The sequence below is a fragment of the Marmota monax genome, unplaced genomic scaffold (genome assembly GCF_021218885.2).
Source record: "Marmota monax isolate L192 unplaced genomic scaffold, Marmota_monax_Labrador192_F-V1.1 WCK01_AAM20220418_F8-fsc00036, whole genome shotgun sequence".
NCBI classification, from domain to species: Eukaryota; Metazoa; Chordata; class Mammalia; order Rodentia; family Sciuridae; genus Marmota; species Marmota monax.
Window position 1 is genome coordinate 1810413 of NW_026694491.1, and position 17523 is coordinate 1827935.

At 37.3% G+C, this 17523-nt stretch overlaps 1 protein-coding gene across 2 annotated transcripts in view; it reads right to left on the minus strand.

The window, feature by feature from the left end:
• Window positions 1–581: 581 nt before the first annotated feature.
• Apaf1 (apoptotic peptidase activating factor 1) overlaps window positions 582–17523 on the minus strand; it is a 78133-nt gene continuing 61191 nt past the window's right edge. For both annotated transcript variants that reach the window (XM_046419265.2, XM_058571285.1), the window contains 5 exons: window positions 10847–10966; window positions 10412–10537; window positions 9207–9332; window positions 6923–7069; window positions 582–2910 (listed from right to left, as the gene is read on the minus strand). In XM_046419265.2, the coding sequence (XP_046275221.1) occupies window positions 2764–2910; window positions 6923–7069; window positions 9207–9332; window positions 10412–10537; window positions 10847–10966 (666 nt within the window). In that variant the 3' untranslated portion in view covers window positions 582–2763. The remainder of the gene's footprint in view (window positions 2911–6922; window positions 7070–9206; window positions 9333–10411; window positions 10538–10846; window positions 10967–17523) is intronic.

Genomic DNA, 17523 nt, shown 5'->3' on the forward strand with positions numbered 1-17523 from the left:
GTCTCCAGATGCATGCATGGCTCACAATTCCTCTCCTCTTTCAGGTCTGTACTCCAGGGTCACCACTGCAACTCCATCGAAAACCGTAACCCTTCCCACTGAATTTATACCATGTAATTGAGTGTAGATTAGTATATAATAGTAATATTATATGTAAGTTCCCAACGGCAGCAGTATTTTATTTTGCTAACTCCTGTATCCCCAATACCTATACCAAATGCCAGGCACACGGTAGATCTCAATGAATACTGTTCAATGAATAAGTGAAAGATATGAGTAGGTGAATAAATGAATTCTCTTTTTTACAGGTCCTTCTTCATGCCAGCTCACTGAGCAGCAACCATCATAGACACACACTGAAGAGACATGCAGAAAATTTGATATAACTGAATTTACATATAGTTAATAAGGCTTAGATGGAAAGGTTGATGGATTAGCTTTATCGTTCACATTAGTCTTCTAATCAACAGATAAAGATAAGCAAGGAGTCTGGAATAGGCCAAAATGTTTTTCCAAAAAATTCTAGGAATTTTATTTTTATAATTTTTTTAAAAAATTCATGTTTTAAAATGTATTCCAAGGCAAAAAAAAAAAAAGAAAATCATGTAAGTAACAGGTTTCAAAACATACACATTCAATATAAAAACATTCAATATAAAAACATCTTTACATATACAAAGTCCAATGTAATTTCACATACAAAAAACATATCAGGGAAAATGTTTAAAAATGTTCATCTGCAGCTACAACCGAATCCCCCTCATGACCAACTCCACGAGCTGCAATGTACGTCGCAGGTGTCTCCTTTCCTCACATTATCTCATCTTCCCATTTTCCTTTTTAGTTTCTTTTAAATATTAAGACAAAGCTCAATTGAGACATAAAAAGTTGATGTTTGCTGTTATACATTAGCAGTCAAGTGGCTTTTAACTCCAAAAGTCAATTCTTCATATTCTGAGCTATAGATGAGATGAGCCCTTAAACATGAAAATCAAATTAAAACTTGGACATTCTAAGCAAAACATTATTTACCAAAATTTCTTATAAAATTAAGATTTTTCACTTATCACATTTGCTTAAATCATAGTATGCCTATAAACTAGTTCCTCAACCTGTTCAAACACAAAAAACTTCCTTAATAATGTAAAAGATTTTATTTACTGTATTGTATTTACAGTTTCCACAAATGCTATATATGAATGTCTAATCTAAAACACATCCTTCTATCCACACATCATCTATTAATATGCACCACCAGCAGAAATGGGTTTGTTGCTTATATATAATTTTACTATTGTATACTAATATTCATTTGACTTATTATTTCTGTAATAGAAAAAAAAATCTTTGAATTTTGATTACTTTTATATGAAAACCACATCTGTTATAAATTTTCGTCCAATGCCCATAATAACGTTTAAACTTTAGTTAAAGTTTAACTAAAAATTAAAGATTTAAACTTTAAAGTTCCTAATCAGGAGGTTAAAAAAAAATAGCCAGCTATAGATGCTGGTGAACTTTCTCCATGTCCAAAGCTATTTTTCTCAGCTACTCTGCTGAGGCAGGAAGATTATTACTTGAGCCAAGGAGTTCAAAGTCAGCCCAGGTAACATAGCAAGCCCCATCTAAAAAAAAAAAAAAAAAAATCCCTGCATTTCCTGATTAACTTCACAGAGAAGGGGGAGAGAGAAAGGGATGGTACAAGAGAGGATGGAAAGTAAAGGAAGGCAGGGAGGGAAGGAGGGACAGGAGGAGAAAGGTTGGCTGAAAGGTAAAAGCTTCCAAAGTGACTGACAGTGACCCTTCTAGAACTGCACAGAAAATCAGAAAGAAGTCTCTTGAAATTCACAAAGAAAACAGCTCTAACAACACCATTTACCTAAAAGTAAAATGCAATTAGAAGAAAATTATTCTTTACTATTTCACATTTCTTAGGAAAGTATTATTAAAACTTGTGATTAAAATTGCTCCATCCTTAATTAATCTGATTTACTAACATTTAACTAGGGAAGAACAGCTTTAAAAGGAATAAAGTGAAGATCAAGAAAGGCCAAGTTCAGTCACTTAAGAAGTAAAAAAGCCACAGAAAGTAGGATAGCACCCACTCAATACTGACCACTAGAGTCCAGTTATGGCGAGCTGCCTTTAGCTACGGGGAGAAAAAGGGAAACCCATGAACTCTACTCTCTAACACATAATTTTTGCTTCATAGAAAGAACTGATAAAATCCAACACTCACTTATTGAGTTAATTAAAGGAAGTGTTTCAGAGTGTGCACACAGACACAGTATTTTTAAAGCAAATTTAAGGAGTACAAATAACCTCCAAGATAGTATTTGGGAGAACTATACCCCCTGGGGGTAGCTGTGGTTCAGAAAACAGGCCACTGTCACCCTGAGGCACAGCCTGCATAATGACAATATTAAATAAATATAGATCCTTCAAATTATTCTCATTAATTATGACAACTAATTTGAATGCATCACGAACAAATTTTACTAACAGTGCAACAAGGTACATATTTACATTTTCATTTGCATCTTAAGGACAAATTATTAATGATAATGATAAAAAATAAGATTAAAGGTGTGTTCACATGGGAAAAAGCTACACTAATATTATTCATCCAACCACAAACACTTGTAATGTATGCAAACCTGCAAAACAATTCACAGCTTTACAAAAAGTTGATAATACAGAGTTTATCATTTTTTTCCAATGCAAAATTTAAAATACTTTAACTTACATTAATTCTAAACCATTTTATTCTAAAATCTGTAAAATATATAAAATACCAAGATTGTCAACAGTCACATAAGTTTTGAAGTCAGAGGACACATGTATTTTCTTAAGATTAGTTCCATTTGTGTAGAAGGTCTGTAAGGATTCCCCCGTCTCGACATTCCACCACTGTTCAGAAAAAAATAAAATTCTCATTAGATTGGTAATTACACTACCTGACAGTTTGTAGTGCCAGCAGACCTATCACCTTCCCTCTCCTACCCTCAAGCAAACAGCAGGAAAGAGGCCCAAGATTTACGGCTGAAGACAGTATCAACCTGGTTGGCCTTTGCTGATCAACCCTGGTGATGGCTTCAGACCTACGCAGGTATCCCTACCCATCCCCACTCCATCCCCACTCCATCCCCACTCCAGCACTTCTAGAGAAACAAGCAGCTGTTTGAGAGCTGCAGGCACCAGGAGACAGAGTTCCTCATGGAGGACTGGGCTCTCCTGATTGCACATCTTGGTAGATGACTGCCCCTCTTTTCACTCCAGTGCCCCTCTGTAGTCACAGACTGGAATTCAGACAGACACTCAGAATGTTCTCTCTAGAGAATCTTCCTTTCCACCAGGCGTGATTCAAGAACATATGACCCAGTTTCTTTATGTAATGGTTTATGTATTTATTTAATAAATACTAACATCTCAAATGAAGCAGGTGCTTCCTTTCCCTTCCTTTCCCTTCCAATCTTTTAATTCACTAAGATTATAACAATATTTATATCCATTTGCCAAATAGAGACCATAAAGCTTACCCATGTATCTCACAGCTAAAACAAGGGCAAGAAACAATGCAAATGAACATATTTTTCAAAGGCCTCAGATGTATCAAGCTATTTGAGAGGCTGAGACAGGAGGGCAGATTCAAGGCTAGTTTCAGCAAATTAGTGAGACCCTGGCTCAAAATAAAAAATAACAAGGGCTGGGAATGTAGCTCAGTAGCAGAGTACCCCTAGGCTCAATTCCTAGTACTACAAAAAAAAGTCTTGAGTATTAGGAACACAGTGTCATCCACCTTTGTGTCCATGGCCAAGGCTAGCATTCTGCCTTAGCACGTTATGGGAGTCGATTATGTATGTTCTCTTTAGTCACAGGAACTGATAAAAGCATACCAGACTTGTTGAACCTTACTTAAGCAGAATGCACTAACCTGGAATCTTCTAGAACTGGCAATGTAATCAAGAGTTCAAAGGACACATTCTGTCCCGAGAGGAGACTCACTACTTTTCAGTGTCTAAGGCTCTTATAGCTTATCACCTAACCCACCATTTTACAAATAAGGAAGTGGGTTTCTGAAAGAAGAACCTGAACCCCAGACCCTGGCAGGTGGCAGAGGTGGAAAGATCTGGCTTCTGAATCCAGTGACCCTTCTTCCTTTCCCACTATTAACACAGACCTTGTCCCTGGAGACAGTTTAATATAGACTTTTAAAAATAGATGCTATAATAGCAGCACATACGCAGGATTTTCAGGGCAGTAAACCTACTCTGTTTGATGCTGAAATGGTAGATACATGTCATTAGAGATTTGTTCAAGCCCATAAAAGGTACAGCACCAAGAATGAATCTAATGTAAACTACTGAATTTGGGTGACAATGTGTGTCAACACAGGTCTATCAATTGCAAAGGATGCACCATCTCTGGTAGGGAATGTTGATAGTGGGGGAAGCGGCATACGTGTGGGGACAAGTGTATGTGGGAAATCTCTGTAATGAGGTATGATTGTCACACCCATTGTACAAAAAAACTGAGGCACCAGGAGATAGAACAATGTTGTGCAAAGTCACAAAGCTAATGAGTGGCACAGTCCGGCTTTGAACTCAGTCTGTCCCCAGGCCCACTCTCCCAACCATGACACTGCTGCCTCTACATGATGGTACACTTTCACTTACCACCATGTGTTCCACCTTTCAGATCAGCTTTTTTCCTCAGGAGTATGAATTAATGTGAATTTCTTGCATTATAACAATATGTACTCTGTGGCATTAATTCAGGTAAAAGCTATCTTATTTTTTCACGTACAAATAGAAGTAACTTTGAAAGTTAAAATCTTTTTAGCAACTGGATACCTACTTTATTTCACTGGCACTCAATTTAAATAGCTTGGATTCTTTTTAAAGTGAGCAGACTCAAAAGGCCTAATTTCTTGGCCACTACAGCAGCTGTTCCTTTTTACTTTTAATTTGTTCTGTGCTTTTGGATAGTCTCATTAACATGCTGGGTAGATGCAGGCTGGGCTATAACCATGCCAGTAATCAAACCAGAAGGCAAAAGCAGCCTGATCATCACTTAAATATACAGACTAAATATACATGCTACAGTTTCTTTTAGCCTTAAGACATAACCCCTAGAGCACACAGACCTGTTCTGCTGCTTTATTTCAAAATTCTCCAAGAGCTCCACAAATCTGGTCATTGATCTTTGTAACACCTTAAAAGCCAGACTCACAATTATGTGACAGCATTTATGGAGCTCAGGAAATCAAATGGCATGGTATCTAGAAGCTTGGTGTCAGAAGACTGAGCAGTTTTCAGGAACTAATACAGTTCAAAACTCTCAGCTTCTGACACAGGCAGCAATGACCCTCCTCTAAGCATTATCCTCAGAGGCAACCAAGAGTTACAGTTTACCTTTACCTTAAAGGAAAACAAGTGATGATCATGACTTGGGATCCCCTGATAACTGAATGAAGTTGTGCCCAAAAAGACAGAGGTTAATGCAGCATTAACACTGACAGAATTGTATTTCCAATGCAACCTTGTAAAGGAATCATAATTCATATCTTTTCATAGAGCTAAAAACTGTTACCTAATTTATCTTATTTTATAAGCTAGAGTTTTATGTTGTAGATAATTGCAATGATATGGGTCCCATAGAACCAAAACTTCATTCAAGTATTTCGGAATATCTAGATGATCAGAATCAGCTTCAGTTGGCTGTTTTCAGTAAGAAATATCAGTATCATAAGATCTTATATGGGATCTATTCTAAATGAAAAGCTTATAGAATTTTCAAGTGGTCAGTATAATATATAGTATCACCTTCTACCCATTTAAGAAGTAAAGGCTGGGCTGGGGATGTGGCTCAGAGATAGAGCACGTGCCTAGCATGAGTGAGGTCCTGGGTTCGATTCTCAGCTCCGCATAAAAAAATAAGTAAATAATGTAAGATATTGGGTCCAACTACAACTAAAAATATATTTTTTAAAAAAAGAAGTAAACCACTATTCTAAAGACCCTCAATCTTCCCTCTCCATGTGAACCTCTGGTAACTCCCACCAAGCAGCCTATCCACTTCCCTCATGTAACCATATGCCAGACCCCTCCTGCACTTTAGAGGCTTTATTTATCACCTGCCTCCCCAGACTATTAGCTGCTGTTAGGCAGGAACAAAACTTAACAAATGCGCCACACAGTAGTACCTGAGTACACAGTAGGCATGGAGAGCAATCTTACTGAATGGAGGGATTAACAGATGCAAGCACCAAAAAAAAGACTTTGAAGCACCACAACATATTCAAATCATGGCCCCAAGAGCCACCAGTAAGTTTGCAGAAGCCAACCCACTACAAAAAGCTGAGGAGGAAGACCTGGGTGTGAGTCCTGGCCCTTCTACTCACTAATTATATAATTTCAGGAAAGTCACAATGTCCACAAAATTCAGTATGCTCTTCTATAACCAAGGATGGTATAAAATGTAGGCTTCAGAAAACTAGCTAGTGAGATGACGAAGTAACACATTTTATAAATTATAGAGCAATATGCTGCTTTTATTATTGTTGTTGTTGTGACTGATATTGAAGAAAATAAATTCCACAAATATTTTTAAAAGAATTTCAACAAAAATATTTAATAATGAGTGACATGGAGGGTAAAATTGTTGAACACCCCACTTGCTTGCTAGTCATTCTGACCATCTAGATTTTGGTGAACTGAGAGGAGAGCTGTCATCAAAGCCTACAAGAGACCTGAGGAAAGCACCCTTGCTGACCTCAGTCTCATCACTGCAAAACAGTGACAGCAACTGCCCTTTCACTCTGCTGCACTATAGGGAGCCAACTGAGAAACAGGAAGTGGAACAGCTTGGAAAGAAAGGCAGAGATGATTCTTCTCTTTCACAGTCCTTCAGGAACTCTTACCTTAAGATATCCTCCAGCAGAGACAAGCATTTTGCTATCTGGAGAAAAACAAAGGTCCGTCACCCAGCCTCCATGGGTAGCAGCTCCTTCTTCTACTGAAACTGGAGCACACAAGTGAAGAAGCTCGCCATTTGAGACATTCCATATCTATGCAAACACAACACACAGTCCATTAACGGGTTACCCGGAAGCTTCTCTAGTTTTAAAATATATATTTACATATCTTTGGGATATATGGAGATCATTCTTACAAAGCAAAAGGATAGAGTGACTGATTCAAATGCTAACTCTAATTAAAAGAGGGGGCTAGGAGTATAGCTTGGTAGTAGAGCATGTGCTTAGCATGTGCAGGTTCCGGATTCAATCTCCAGCACAGTACATAAAAAAAGAAAAGAAAAATGAATGAAGGGAGATGCAAGAAATACAAAAGAAGCCATATAAACTAAGTGGGGAAGAAAAAAAAAGTCCAAAAGTTAATATCAAAAATGTTGACAAATATTATTCAAACATCTAAAGTATGTAAGTCCCTGTGAGGTTCTAAATACATATATTATATTCTAAGATTATTTTACTAGAGTCTTAACAACAACCCAGTCATTTACAGATGATGTCCATTTATTTCCTGTGATACTTAATACACAATAGTGAAATGCACAAGAGAATAATAAAAGAAATAGAGGCATACGTACAAAAGGAAATAGTTAAATCATCACTTGAAAATGTCTCCCTGAAGTCAGGCGCCATGGCACACACCTGTAATCCCAGCAGCTCAGGAGGCTGAGGCAGGAGGATAGTGAGTTCAAAGCCAGCCTCAGCAACAGTGAGGCAGCAACTCAGTGAGACCCTGTCTCTAAATAAAATACAAAATGGGGCTGGGAATGTGGCTCAGTGACTGAATGTCCCTGAGTTTAATCTTTGGTACCCCACCTCCCCACCAAAAAAAAAAATCAGCAAATGTCTCCCTAGAAATTTCAAGAGAAACTAATGGAAAAGAACATACAGAATTCAGTAAGACAGCTATACATAATATATATATAGGTAGATATAATACATATAGCTAGATATAAATATATATAGCTATTTTTATTTATATGTACAAAAATGAATCGTGTTCCTACATTATGAATAATCAAGTAGAAAAACAAAATTTTCTTCAGAAAATGTACCAGGGAAAATTTTTTAAATCACATTTGAAATTTTAAGAGTTTTCCTTTAGGGGGTTCTGAAAAATGGAACACTATCTCAACTTGTAAAGGAGCCCTTTCATCCAAAGATGAGAACTCAAAGCACAAGGAATATCCCACAGTGGCCTGCCACTTCAGCTGGCAGAGCATTATGCGAATGGGATAGAATAGAAGGTTTGTTCCTTAGTCCTTAAGGAGAATATTAATTTTACTGGACATCCTTTCTGATTACCTCTATTCATAAAAATTCCATGTTCTCCTGTTGGTCTGCATTATATGCCTACTCCTTGAGTTTCAATCCTCCATGTATATTGATCACTAAGCAGCCATTCCAATATCCACAATTCCCCATATCTGTCCAATCCTTTAACACCACCAGCTCTGACTGTTTTTCTGTGATTTCTGATCTCACAGCATGCAATACTTTCCAAATTGCACTGTATTTCCATAGACATGAAGATTGTCTCCCTTTTAAAAAAGACGTTTTCCTAAGTAAAATCGGCACAGTTTATATGTGTATCTTAAGCACTGCAGGATGGTAAAATCTGGCCTATCCTGCAGACTCTACCTCAGTAAGAAGCCCTTCAATGCCCACCCAATTACAGAAATGTGATCCTCTGCACTATTCAGTTAACAAAGCAGAGAGAAGACTGCAACTAACCACACTGTAAATGTTGACTAATTGGTAAAGTACTAAAGAGATCTTTTCTTTGAGCAATCAAAACCAGCAGAATTTGCAATTCATTTATAACCCAGACAATGATTTACAAAATTACTTTCCTCAAATTTTGCCACTAAAAGCAACCTTTGGTTCAAGTCCAAAAATTAAGATGAATCACTCTCAAACTAATGGCAGAGAACCAGCTGCAAATAACTAGGGCATTTGCCTCCTCACATATGTAGGAAATGCCTCAGTCTAACTCCAAAATGAATTCTTCCTACAGTAAAGGCAAACACACAAAAATATACAAAGAATGCTTCATCCAATCAGAACCCCAGGGCCTGTGCCTCCCTGTCCCATTATCAAAGGTCCCCAAGAGGTAAAGAGTGCAGGCCCAAGCTCCAAGAGGAGCAGTGCTCTCATGTAGCAAACAGCCTACCCTGATTTCTCCATTGTCATCTCCAGTTGCCAGCAGGGAACTGTCCACAGAGAAGGCCGAGCAGCGTACACAGCCATTGTGGCCTTTCAACTCATGTAGAGGAGAAGGGAGTTCAAAGCTCCAGATCTGGAAGGCAATTACAATTGTTTAGGAATGATAAACAAACTCAAAAACAAGCATCTGCAAACCTTGACTTGAGTACTATTCAGTCATAAACTCCATCAATGGAAGTTTGAAACATTTGCAGTGCATATACTTTAATGAGATGCCCAAACTCCAACTTGCAGCCCTATTAATTTTTCTGAATTTCCCTTTAATTACTCAAGTTAAATTCCACTCAAGGACAAAAGTCATACCTTCTTTATCTTTAGACTTAGAAGAACACAAATCAGTTAAGAACAGTCTGTGGAGTGACAGAGACCTGAGTATGAGTACTGGCTCCATTAAAAATAAATAAATAAATAAATAAATGTTGGGCACAATACCTTTATTTTAGTTAGTTAGTTAGTTAGTTATAGTTAGTTATGGTGCTAGGAATTGAACCCAGGGCCTAGTGCATTATTTATTTATTTTTATGTGGTGCTGAGAATCAAACTCAGCACCTCATATGTGCTAGGCGAGCAGTCTACCACTGAGCCACAACCCCAGCCCACTGGGCTCCACTCTTTACTGGTTCCTTGTGACTGAGGGTAACTCATATAAGCTTCTCCAACTTCAGTTTCTACATCTGTAAAATGGGGACAATGATAGCTACAGTATGAAGATTAAGTGTTACTATAGGAAATGAAGTTCTTAGAATAAAGTCCACCATATGCAAACCCTTTTTAAAGATTAGCCATTATGCTGTCCTAAAATATGAAACAGACATTAGATAGAAATTGTTACTATCCTGTTTTATACATTATTTGGACTCATAATACATAATCAATAGTACAGTTTTATGGGCGATAGTAGAGGATAGGAAAGGTAGCAGAATACAACAGTTACTAATATGGCAATATGTAAAAATGTGGATGTGTAACTGATGTGATTCTGCAATCTGTATTTGGGGTAAAAATGGGAGTTCATAACCCACTTGAATCTAATGTATGAAATATGATATGTCAAGAGCTTTGTAATGTTTTGAACAACCAATAAAAAGATAAAAGAAAAAGAAAAAAAAATAGTACAGTTTTATGCATGGACAGTTCAATTTATTGACATACCTTTGCAGTCTTATCAGCAGAGGTAGATGAAAACTTGGTAGCATCAGAAGAAATATCACAAGAAAGTACTGTACCCTGGTGACAGACAAAGTCTTTTTCCATTTTTCCAGTAATAGTATTCCATACCTTAAGAACAAAACACTTAGAAGTTAAACTTTTAAGAACATTTTGTATTAAAGAGCATGATCAACTATAAGACAGATCTAAAATATGGGTTTTAGCACACTAGTTATTCTGACTTCTTTAAGTAAGTACCCTTTGGTATAAAATGCTCACATATATACAGCAGATATAAGTGACCACAGTGAAAAAAAAACAGGAATATAAAAATTAGAAACTGCACCATTTAACATCTATGTGCTCTTGGCTACTGAAATATAATTGTTGCAATAGCAAAATACTGAAAAAAAATTAAAAACCTGAGATTCAAATTACCTTCACTGTTCCATCAAATGACCAAGAAAGCAATCCTGAATGTTTTAGAAGCCTGAAGTCTTTCACTGCTTCCTGGTGGCCTTGCAGAAGAACATATTCCTCTGACTGCCAATTCCATATCTGAATATCAAAGAAATAAGTTTGTTATAACCTCCCTCAATAATATCCCATGGATGGGCAGGGAGAGTATGCACTCTCAGTTCAAGTCCTTTATCCTTGTAGCACTCCAAACAGAGAGGAGTAACAAGGAATATGGTATCCACATTTTACAAAGACAAAAGCTGGGTTTAATTAACTTGACTTGGGGCAAAATAAAATATTTTTCTCCTAAATAAAATTTGTTTTCTTCAGTTGCTTGGAGAACAGTTAATTATACCAGAAGATGGAGAAAAGCCACAATATGGCAGTGAGCTCACCATCTGATTAAATTTTGCAGAGAAAATTATCCCAATTACATATTCACAGATTTCTGAACCACAAGCTGGGCACGTCTGTAGATTCTGGCTCCACTGAAGCTAGACCTATTACCCAACAAGGTCAGCTGACCCAAACAGCTTAAAATCAGGTCATAGGGTCTCCAAGCTTCAGAGACTTAGCCATCCCCTAATGCAAGCCTCAAAATGAAAGAAGAAGCAATAGGGCATTATTTTTCACATGGAGCTTCAGGAAGAGATCTTCAGATACAAGCGGACGAGGAATTAAAATAATGTCAGTAACTAACACAAAATAAGCACATAAGAACGTCTGAGACACAGGAGTGAACAGAAGAGACTATTTCTAGGCCATGTCCATGTGTAAAACATCCCATATTTACTAATCAAAGCAACTATATTGAGAGCCTTGTTAATTCTTGACTTCAGATTAACTCATTTAACAAATGTTTATTTAGTACCTACATGTGAGGCAAATGTGAATCAAGCAAGGATCTATCAAAAAGAAACCTGAGAGGCTAGAGTTGTGGCCCAGTGGTAGAGTGCTTGCCAAGCATGCATGGGGCACTGGGTTCAATCCTCAGCACCACATAAAAATAAAGATATTGTGTCCACCTAAAACTAAAAAATAAATTTAAAAAAAAAAAAAGAAACCTGAGTCTAGCATAAAAACTGAGACATACTAAAAAAAAAAAAAAAAAAAAAATCCTACATAGATGTCATGGTTTAAATCTAGAATGTCCTCCCAAAGTCTTGTGGTGAAAGTATAGCAAGGTTCAGAGGTGGGGCTTTTTAAGCAATGACTGGATCATGAGAGCCCTGATCTTATCAGTGGATTAATCTGTGTGATGGATTAATTCCCTGGTAGCTGAACAGACTACTGGGAGGTGGACACTTCCCCTCTCTCCCTCTTGGCTTCCCAGCTGTCATGCACTGAGCAGCATTCCTCCAGCAGGGCCTTCCATCATGATATTGTGCCTCACTTTAAGCCAGAGAAATGGAGTTGGGCAACAATCACCTCAATCCTCCAAAACCATGAGCCAAAATAAATCTTTCCTCCTCTATGCTGTTCTTGTCAGGTATTTTGGTAACAGTGACAAAAAGCTAACTAAAACAGATGATATTAATCGTAGAGATAAAAATTAAATGGAAATCAAAAAGCAATTCCTTACAGAAGATTTGGTGGAGATAGTGCATTCAAAGTAGGCTAAAGGAATGGTCTGGAAGTATGATTCACAAATTGAGGGGCTTTTCAAACAAAAGGAATAAATCTAGATTTAAAGTATAGGTGTACAAAAATGTTAAAAGAGTATAGGGACCGTTCCTAGTTCAATCTGGCTAGAACGCAGGAGAAGCAGAAGGAACAGTAGAGAAAAAAGGTTGGGAAGATATTCAAAGAGACAGCCCAAAGTGCCCATTGAAGGTGTGGGCCATCAGGCAGGCTCCAAAAGGATAAAAAGATAAAGAAAAATCAGCCACCAACCGAGGTAGGCCTATTACAAACATTCTGGGTCTAGTTTTTGGTGAAGTTCAAGCTGTAAAAATGTCCTTAAGCCTTTTCCTATCAGGCTTAAGCAAAACTATAGAAGAAACAACATCTCAGGCTGGGGCTATAGCTCAGTTGGTAGAGTGCTTGCCTCGCATGCACAAGGCCCTGGGTCAATTCCCAGCATCACAAAAAGAAAAAAATAAACGACATCTCTTACTCCTCTTTCTTTATTCCTTTTTTCACTGCTCTTGGAAGTCACCCTCCTCACCAAGCCCTGGCTCTCAGATCTTTCCCTATTTTCTGGCTCAGGGTGCATGTTCTCAAAAACAGGATCACCAGGAGCAGTGTATCCTGTATGCAAACTGGGGCTTTAGACAAGGAACTAGAAGTAAGAGTATTCTAATGAGAATGAATTAGAAATTTCAGTATTTTAAGAATGCAATGAGATATGCTGGGTGGTGGGGTGAGAACAGCTTTCCTGGCTCCCCAGACTATACCAGAAAGGATGGATACCCTGTGTATCTAAGCATGAAACACCCGAACACTTGTACTAGGAACTTCCTAGCTCCCTCCTACCCTCCCAGGGCTTCACCACTTGTACAGCTCGCCCTTGTTGACAGACACTACCAGTCTCAGCTGTGTCTGATTCAGTGTCCATTCCCAACTAAGGTGCTTACTGCTGCCCTCCACATCAAGAAGCCAGGGCACCTTCCTGCACAGATGTGACAAAAAATGTGACAGTCACTGAAGGGAGATTAATAATAGCCTTCCTAGCTTTATTACAGAAGATTTCTATGAGGCAGTGATGACAGTGATTTTTTTTTTTTTTTTTGTGAGCTCAAACTTAACATGCCATTTGAATCAACCTTGGTGTAACAGTTACATTCCCCCCCAAATTAGTCAAATGCATCGAAGTTGAGTTGAGGGATGTCTATTTGGCTATAACCTTTATGAGTATACAAACTACTGAATTTTTTCAACTATATAAATAAAACTTAAAATTTAAAAATGCTAAAAAAATTTTCCTGTACTTGCAAGAGTCAATAAATAATTATACAATGACTCAGGTGAGCATGGCTACTACTTGGACTTTATTTACTTACCTCAAGGTAAATAATCACAAAACTACCAAAGTGGACCTCAATTTTCATAACTCTGCTATAACTAGGTCACTTGATTCTTTGAATTTTGGCAATAACTTCAGCTCAACAGAGATTTACTGAATTTCTACTACATTCCAGGCAGTGGGGATACAACGATGAACAAAACAAACCTACGTTTTTAGTCATTTACTAAATCATAAAAAATCTAAAACAAAACTCAATCAGTCATTGTTTAGAAATACCTACCAAGAGCTCTGCTGCATGGAAGCACACTCATTAAGACACTGTAAATGTAAAAAAGTATTCTGAGCAGAACAGAAAAAGAAGATAAAACATAACTTGTATTTCTAAAAATAACTCCCATTCTGAAAGTATTTCTAGAAAGTATTTTTCCTCTGGCTGAGGGTATCTTTAAGCAGGTCATAAAACCTTAGGAATTAAAACTTCTAATAGAAAGACTATATACCATATGATGTCTCAACAGAATTTCATCAGATGCACTTTAGTTTTACTATTTCAAAGACATCTGGAGAGGAAAAAAATGTGACTATTACAGAGTTTCACAGCTAATAAAGGACCATCATGGGATCCTAAAATAAAAAAGTTTCTAGACTGAAGCCAAATTTCACTACACCTTCACAGGATCCACAAAGACACAACATAAAAAGACCTTTCTCCTAGCCAGTCGTGGTGGTGCACGTCTATAATCCTAGCGGCTCAGGAGGCTGAGGCAGGAGGATCAGGAGTTCAAAGCCAGCCTCAGCAACTTAGTGAGGCGCTAAGCAACTCAGTGAGAACTTGTCTCTAAATAAACCACAAAAAAGGGCTGCAGATGTAGCTCAGTTGTCAAGCACCCTTGGGTTTAATCTCTGGTACCAAAAAAAAAAAAGAAACCCACCTTTTTTTCTAAAACCATTTTTAATAGTATAGTTAACTAAATACTGCCACAAAAAGAAATATATGTACTAAATAAAAGAATATAGTGACTTCAGCTGAATATGCACTTATGTCTTTCCTTCTAAAACCCTGTTAAAATGGCAAGGTCAAGAGAATGGAAAAGGGAGGGCTGGGGTTGTGGCTCCATGGTAGAGCGCTTGCTTAGCATGTGCGAAGCACTGGGTTCAATTCTCAGCACCACATATAAACAAATAAATAAAGGTCCATTGACAATTAAAATACACACACACACACATATATATACATATATACAAATAAAAGAAATTCTAAATGTTTAAAAAAAAAAGGGGGGGGATGGGAAAGGAGACAGTGACACAATGTTGGAGCTGGAAAGCAGGAAAATGGTGACTAACGCAGCAGAACCAAGAAAACAGAATCCTAAAAACAACAGAGAAAAACAAAAAACAGATGCTACAAACTCCTGAAATGCTCAGAAATTGGAGGCTCTAAGGATATCCAAAGGTGGGCATGAGGATGGGCTACGATCAGAAGTCCAGGACTCCTGGGAAAACAGCAGTGGCTCAGACACCGTTCATTAGTCTCCCTGAAGCCATCTAATAAAAGCAGTCAGAGTAACTAGAATAACACAACCAAAACTGCACTAATGCTATCTGTAAGACCATGTTAAGTGACAAGGTATCCCCACAAACCCCAAGATACAAACGGATGGAGACAAATAGAGCCGTAAGACCTGCATGGGATTAACATCTACATAGGAAGAAGCAGAGAATCCCAAAGAAGCCTAGCGACACTTCCTGGACCAACCAGAAAAGAGCAGCAGAAACTGAGTACAGGAGGAGTAGGTACTGTCTGGAGAGGTAGACCAGCCTGGGCCATTAACTCTCAGAATTAACCAGGAAAACCCTGCAAGGAGTAGAAACAGAATCTAAACTAAGCAGAACAAAGATGATACAACAAAGGAAAGAGAAGGTCCAAAAACAACAGGGGAATGCAAGGTGCGAAGAGATCTCATGAAAATAAGAATGCATTTTTAACATTTATAAAAATGAAAGATTAGAGGCGAGAAGCTAGAAAGGTAAGAAACCCAAATGGGTTTCATCTAAGTCCATGTGCATAATCTGAATGCACTCCAGAAGTGATATGCTTAAAATGCACACTAGAATTCAGGCACATTCAAAATGTTCTTTTGCTAGAGAAATGTTTCTCTGTTCTTCTCCCTAATATTATATGTGTTAGGAATTCATTAGTTCTCTATTTTTCTGACCTGTTAAAACATTAGAAAAAACTGCTGCTGAATCCCAAAGTTATGAGAAAAGGGGAATAAATTGCAGAATAATGCTGCTACAGACAATAAAAACACACCAGAATCTTGAATTATAAGGTACCAGCACCATCTAGGATAGAACTGGAGTTTGGAGAACAGAGGGAGCAAGTGAAATACAGAACAAATGCTGACCTCTAGCATCTATTCCTAGTTCTCTTCTACCTATTTCTGAGAACCCATCAGCCAGATTTATCCTCCAGGCAGAAAATTGCCAGATTCTTTTCTAGGAATCTGAGGAGAAAAAGACAAAAGACCCAGAAATACTAACAGAAAGGTTTCCCATCCAGTTTACTTTTCAGAGAAGGTCTCAGTAAACACAGAAAGTTTTAAATGAGCCTTTTCACAGATATCTCAGGTACCCAATGATCACTGCATGGCTAAAGAAGCCTTTAAAACAAAGGCAAAAGCAACCAAACAGAAAAAGACAACTTGGAGGGCAAAAAGTGTGAGTGTGAGTGTGTGTGTGTGTATACATGCTCCCACACCCATGTGTATGCACGTGTGCAGGCAATTTACATATTTATATGTAAACTGCATATTTATATTTAAAATATATAATTTCTACATACATTGTATATGTGTGTATGTATCTCCTCATAGAGGAAAGAGAAGATATTCCATCTATAAAAAAAAGAACATAAAGCTCTTCCAAAAAAATAAACAATAAGGGCTGGGATGCAGCTCAGTGGCAAAGCATCTGCCTTGCATTACAAAACCCTGGGTTTGACCCCCAGTTCCAAAAATGACAAAAAAAAGAACCCTACCAAGATTAAATAATAAGAATAGACTCTTGGGCATTAAAATAAAAAGAAAAAAAATAGAATAAAACAGAAATAAAATGAAAAATGGCAGAAATTTAAAACTCGATAAAAAGGGTGAAAGATAAAACTAAGGACACTTCCAGGAAATGGAGCACAGTATAGAAAGCTGAAATATAGAAGATGAAAACTAGCTGACTGATCCAGGAGCCAACATCTAAATGAGAGGTGTTACAGAAAGAGAAGGCAGATTCAAACCAAATATATATATAAATATATGTAATTAAATATATATGTATGTAAAATATACATGTAGATAAATAGAGATATAAAAGAAATAATTCAAAGTGAACTTCCTAAATTAAAAACAATACATTTCCAATTAAGATACTAAACATACAAAACAATGAATGAAATCAAACACACACCAAAACACATGAAATTTCTGTGAAGACTAAGACCCTAAAATCTTCCACAGAGAAAGATTAGGAAACAGAATCGCTTCAGACTTTTCAACATCAACTTTGGAATTTGGAGGAAAATGAAGTAATAACTTCAAGTTTTAAGATAAAATAATAGTTTCCAACTATGACTAGAGAAAGGCTGAATTATAAATGTATTCATAGTATCTTTAGTACACAAAGTCTACTTAGT